At 40.6% G+C, this 6000-nt stretch overlaps 1 protein-coding gene across 4 annotated transcripts in view; it reads right to left on the bottom strand.

Moving 5' to 3' along the window:
* Window positions 1-1498: 1498 nt before the first annotated feature.
* Sqor (Sulfide quinone oxidoreductase) overlaps window positions 1499-6000 on the bottom strand; it is a 274946-nt gene continuing 270444 nt past the window's right edge. For all 4 annotated transcript variants that reach the window (XM_067147202.2, XM_067147203.2, XM_067147205.2 and 1 more), the window contains one exon: window positions 1499-2064. In XM_067147202.2, the coding sequence (XP_067003303.2) occupies window positions 2004-2064 (61 nt within the window). In that variant the 3' untranslated portion in view covers window positions 1499-2003. The remainder of the gene's footprint in view (window positions 2065-6000) is intronic.

The raw sequence follows: 6000 nt of genomic DNA, 5'->3' as shown, positions 1-6000 counted from the left end.
AATGCACTCAGGAGGAAGATTCACTGAAGAGCTATGGAAAGAGTACAGAGGAAAATGCTGCTCAGAGTTACCTGTGCATATCGAACTGTTTCGACAGTAGCTTTACAAATTTAGCTGCCCGTATTCCCATTGACGTCCTCGTTGTAGAGAGAAAACTTTGGCAGGAAAGGGGTGCGACTATATCTATATCTGCTGAAGAAGAGAAAGCCTTGAGGAACCAACTCTTACTAGACTGGCAAGACCGATGGGATGGCACAACCGATGTTGGCCAATGGACAAAAAAACTAATACCTGACATAGGAGACTGGCTTAAATGTAGACATCGGCAGGTAGATTACTATCTGTCACAGATCCTGACAGGACATGGAAGATTCGGCGTATACGCCATGAAGATGGGAAAGACGCAGGGAGATGGTTGTCGGTACTGTTCTGAAAGGGATACAGTAGAACACACTTTTTTCTACTGTGTTCGACGGGAAGAAGAACGAAGGAAAGCCTGCCAACAACTTGGCCGACGACTCACGCCAGTGAATCTGGTTCAGATTATGTTAGAGAGCCCGTTTGCCTGGAACACAGTAAAGGCAATGGCGACAAGCATTATGGGGATGAAGGAAAAAGAAGAGAAAGGAAGAACTTAGAAATATACATCACTCCATTCTGATGTCATGCCGACAAGCAGTTCCAGAATGGGCTGAGTGAAGAGGGCAGGGGTTTTTAGTTGGTGAAAATCCAACTCCCACACAGAGTGGTGTCTTCAAAAGGTTTTCCCCTTCAAAGTGGTTCATGTTTGTGGGTTACTGTAGTCACGTCCTAGTTCGTGAACCATGGACAACGGTTGAGTGGCCTAGTAAGTGGTCCTGAGAGTCGGGATACCAGTTGCTATGGAATGGGAGTGGGCATCTCGGACATATTCTGAGTCGTGGCCCTCCTTGTGCTCAGGCGGCTAGGACTATACAATTCACCGGTGGTCCATAACCCGTTAGAGGAGAGATCCTCACTTGGACTATGGGAGTAATGGAGTCCCACTCCCATTTGACAGACGAGGGACTCCTTGGAAACAACTTGGCGAACGAAATGGAATTCGATGGGGAGCTATCAATATTAATGGGGCTTATGGAAGAAAGAAGGTAGAACTGGCTGAGTCAGCAAAGAGGATGCATCTGGATGTGCTAGGAGTAAGTGATATTCCAACAAAAGTTTTCCCTACTATGGAGAACAGGGTTGTGCCATGATAATTGCCACAGATCCTACAATCGCCTTTCTTGAAGATGGTAACTATGGCGGCATTTTTTATGTCAGTAGGTACCTTTTGGGTACCCCATATTAAAGGGATCAATGAAAACAGCTTGCTTTTCAGAGACAAGTCTGCACTTCAAAGAATATTAGAGAAATGTTATTTGGTGTGGGACCCTTCCTTGGTTTCAGAGTATTAAGGCTTTGCTGTACTTTTGCTTTGAATGATGTTAGAGAAAATTCATAGTAGCAATAGACATAATGCTTTAAGCTATAAGACCTTTATTAAAATTCAATATTTATTCACAGTTTAATTCAATTAAATACTTCACATTGTGAACTAAATACATGATTGTATAAAAAAACATACTGAATACTGACTGATTTCAAGATAGTCACTCTATGGGTGTAACTGTATCTGAAGTGAATGTACACAAATGAGTAACACCCATTCTTCATTGTATATAAATTAAACTCCATTAATAGCAAAAGTTTGGCACAAAAGCACCATTCAACTATTTACACAGCTAACATTTTAAATCAGTATTGTACATTGAACAAACTTAACATATAATAAAAAAACCTATAATTATACCAATGGCATTTTCTTACTCTTTTATGGTTTACGTTAGTTTTTAGTATATTGTTAAGCCGGCTGTGAGAGAGGAAGCAGACAAGGTACTTGTACAATCAAAGGTAACTGTACAATCAATCTGGTTGGACAACAGGCAGAACAACTCGTGTTAGACCAACAAATGAGACAGGTCAAATCATCTGCACATACCAAAATGCAGCATCTTACGAATGTTCTTCGGGCCCTCCCAGTAACCACTGCAAAACAGATAAGAACCATGGAAACAGTATATAACGCATTAACAGGATGTGTCACATCTTAGTAAAAATGATGATATGTTATTTAATATATGATGCATACAAGACAATAAGAAATACATCTACAAAAATATACATTTTACAGCATTAGGATCATATTTTCATATTTAGATTGAAAGGTTTGTGATCCATGCGACTGCTTCAGGAGTTACTGAGTGGAGTTCATCCAAAAAACAGGGGTATGAGTATAGGAGGCAATCCTGCATATGTTTGATAGTCCGCATTTCAAAACCACAGTCATACTGAGGAGAGTCTATGTAATGTAATGTAATGTAATGTAGGGCTGTGTCAGTTCAAGCAGCATCACATCGTTCTGTTCAATCTTGATCATAAAGTCCGAGACAAATTGAAGCCGGCTAGTTTTTTTTGTTCGGTCACAGATTTCAATAAGGCCATGAGGTGGTGAGTTTAACCATTTGTTTCTCCAGGCATTTTGGAGGTTGAACTGGAGTGGTTGTAAGATCCATAGCCAGCCATGACAGTTAAACTGACAAGGAAAATGTCCTTCTAAGGAATCAGCATTTAATGATAATATGTACTTTATATGAAATGTCATGATCCTACTGAATGAAACTATGAGGACAGTATCAGATACCATCAAATCTACACCACTGAAATGTCTGATAGTGTTATCCAATATCTATCCACCCCATATCTGACAAAAACACATAACTTTTCTGAAAGAATTGGCAATACACCAAGATTGAAGCTCTTAGAAACCAGAGCTAGAAACTTGTCATGGAAACTACATGAGAAACTGATTCAATTTCACTTCAATATAGACCAGACTTAGCATGAGGAATGGGCTGCTTCAAATCTTGACCAACTTGGATTAATCTCTGATTCTTGCAGCCAGCCATATGATTTCAACTTACCAACAAGCGTATGGACATCACTGAATATGGTTTGAACAAAGCACAGCAGCTGTAAGTTCTGGCTGCTCATCATCTTCCTCAAGCTGGAGAAGTTCACTCCCGGACATAGACCTAATTTATGATTTTCCATGTCGTTCTTTCTTGGGCAGTCTGTATCCAGTTTATATCTTTATATCATCATACCAACAGAGTTGGAGGCATCCTATGCTCCTCAGGTATGCTCTGGGACACCAGCATAAGAGTCGCTTGGTCCACTTCTCCTCTGAACTTCTGGCCACATGATCTGCCCACCTCCATTTCAGCCGTTGCCATCAGTTTTATAATGTCTGTTTTGGTTGCACAAGTGAGGAAAACCTCAGAATCCCTTCTATGACTGTGATGGCATACCACAGACTATTCAGCATGTAGCCATGGAATGTCCACTGAGACAGTTTGAAGGATCTACCCAGGACCTGCACTATGCCATTGAAGAAGCTGTCAGCTAGTTGAATAAGCTGGATATTATGTTTTGATGTTCTTGGTGTTCAGCAGTGCAAGAAAAACCTACCCTCCATTTGATACATTTTTACACAAATATACAAATATAACCTAAGCTAATTATGTCATTTGCTGTAATAGTTTACAAATAGTAATTATTATGTATCCTCATTTTGCCATTAGAAATATATATGTATATACTGCTTAAATTCATGCTCACTGGAAATAGTAAATTATTATGTATCACCATTTTGCCAAACAAGAAATGTATATACATTAGCCTAAGTTCATGCCCAAGGCTGTATCATTCCGTATCCATTATTACTATAGCTATAAGATATATTCAAGTCAAGTATTGGGTGAACAATAACATCTAACACAAATATAAGAAAGGAACAAAGAAGTGTCAAATCGAGAGAGAGAGAGAGAGAGAGAGAGAGAGAGAGAGAGAGAGAGAGAATAAAAAAGGAATACATATAATAGGACAAACACAATGGCAGGTCAGTGTAGGAAGAGGGAGCATCAGAAATAGGAAACTAAAATATACATGGAAACACAAAAGAACAAGGACAATCTCCACATCTGGATACACTGCATCTTCAAATAAATAGGCTCTCACCTCATCAATCCCAGTTCTTTTACATCCAACTCTTCTCAGCCACCGAAGAGCTTGTTTCTGCTTCCCAGCTTCATCAGGAAGGCACATCTTAATAGTCTTGATATGGGATAAGTGTAGGGTAAGAAGAAAGTCGGATAAGTATAGGAAAAGGGAAGAAACATAAGACAAAAATACAGTACGGGTGATAAAAGAATAGGAACACAGGACAAACACAGGACGCTGACCTGCCACTGTGCTCATCCTATTATACGAGGGCTGTAAATTAAGTAGGTGCAATATTGATAGATCACAATATTTAATGAATTAACAAGTACAATTGCATTACATTCCTTCAATGTTAGGAAGCCATTGGGGACCATTGGCAAGGCGTTCTCTGTTGACGAAAGCGACTGAGCACCCTATTGCACGGAGAACGTTTGCCACGTCAGAAAATCAGCGGCCTCAGAGGGGTTCCTTCAACTTCGGAAACAGATCGAAGTCACAAGAACTTATGTTTGGTGAGTACGGAAGGTGTCCCAAGACCTACCAATGCCACCATTGCAACAAGAGCTTGACAGTGTTTGTGACGTGACAATGTGCGTTATCATGCAACACTATAGGGCGGCTGTCTCATAAATAAATGTGGACATTTGCATTGCACAACCAGATGCAGATGTCGCTCCAGAAATTGGCAATAGTAGTCGTCATTGATGGTTTGTTCCTTAGGCACAGCACACGTAAGAATAACACCCTCGTAGTCGTATTTCACAATCCGTATAAGCTTCACCCGACCAGGTTCCTGTTGAAATTTCTGTGGATGTGGCAAACCTGGTGACACCATTCATTTGAATGACACTTTAATTCAGGCTCATTTGGCTCATGCCCATGTCTCAGAAATGTGTGTCCTTTGTTGTGGTATCTGTCCAGGTGGATGCCAGCCAGTGCATACTGGTACCATTCCTATACGTTGGTGAGTTGATGTTGAACCCAACAGGACACAATTTTTCTCATGTTAAGACATTTCGTCAGTATGTGCCACACCATTTGATAACTGAGACCAACCTATACGGATAATTCCCGACAGTCCATGGATGGTCTATGGAAATGAGACCACTCATGATGACAATCTAATTTTGAGGAATGGACGGCCGCTGTACGGTGCAAATCCGCAGTCTCATTCCGACCCGCACGAAATCTCTTGACCCGTCGTGCAACCGTCTTATATGGCAATGCATTCTCGCCACAGGCTTCACGTAGTCCTTGATAACATTCTGCTGCATTTTTGCCATGAGCAACCTCACTTTTAATCCAGGGTCCCTGTTCACCTTTCAAAAACATGCTTTAGAACGGTGAAATCGATACTCTTCACTTCGACGCACATAGCAACAACACTCCCAACTGGATGCCCGTCGAATGCACACTACATATCGACAATGATGCCACCTGACTGCTCCCATATCCTATTTGCGCATCCCCGATCTGCTATGAGTGTCTGGTCTACATTACCACTATTTTATTTACAGCCCTGGTATGCGTTCCATTCTTTTTTCCCTCATCGACACAACTATGTATACTATTCATCAAATAAGCCATAAGAGAGACTAATACCTTTTATTGTAGAGACATAAAACCTCAGAGAGCAAATAGATTCAAGAGTGATGATACAGTCAGTGGAAGTGACACTGCATCTTGAGTGACAAAAACTGATTCAGACTATTCCAACCTTTGAGCATCAGAGGAGTGTGACATGACATAGACAAAAACGCAAGACTTTTTAGCACAGTCATTGAAAACGTTTAACAGTAATATTCACAGTAATATTCATTACTATGGTAGCTGAATGCTAACAACAGTCCTGAACTACAAGTGTAATATTCCTTCATTTATGATCAGACGAACGGCTCTATGGCTAAATAGTTAGTGTGC

This window comes from Anabrus simplex, chromosome 5 (genome assembly GCF_040414725.1).
Source record: "Anabrus simplex isolate iqAnaSimp1 chromosome 5, ASM4041472v1, whole genome shotgun sequence".
NCBI lineage: Eukaryota > Metazoa > Arthropoda > Insecta > Orthoptera > Tettigoniidae > Anabrus > Anabrus simplex.
The sequence above is the reverse complement of the archived record's forward strand: the minus strand, read 5'-3'. Positions and strand labels throughout refer to the sequence as shown.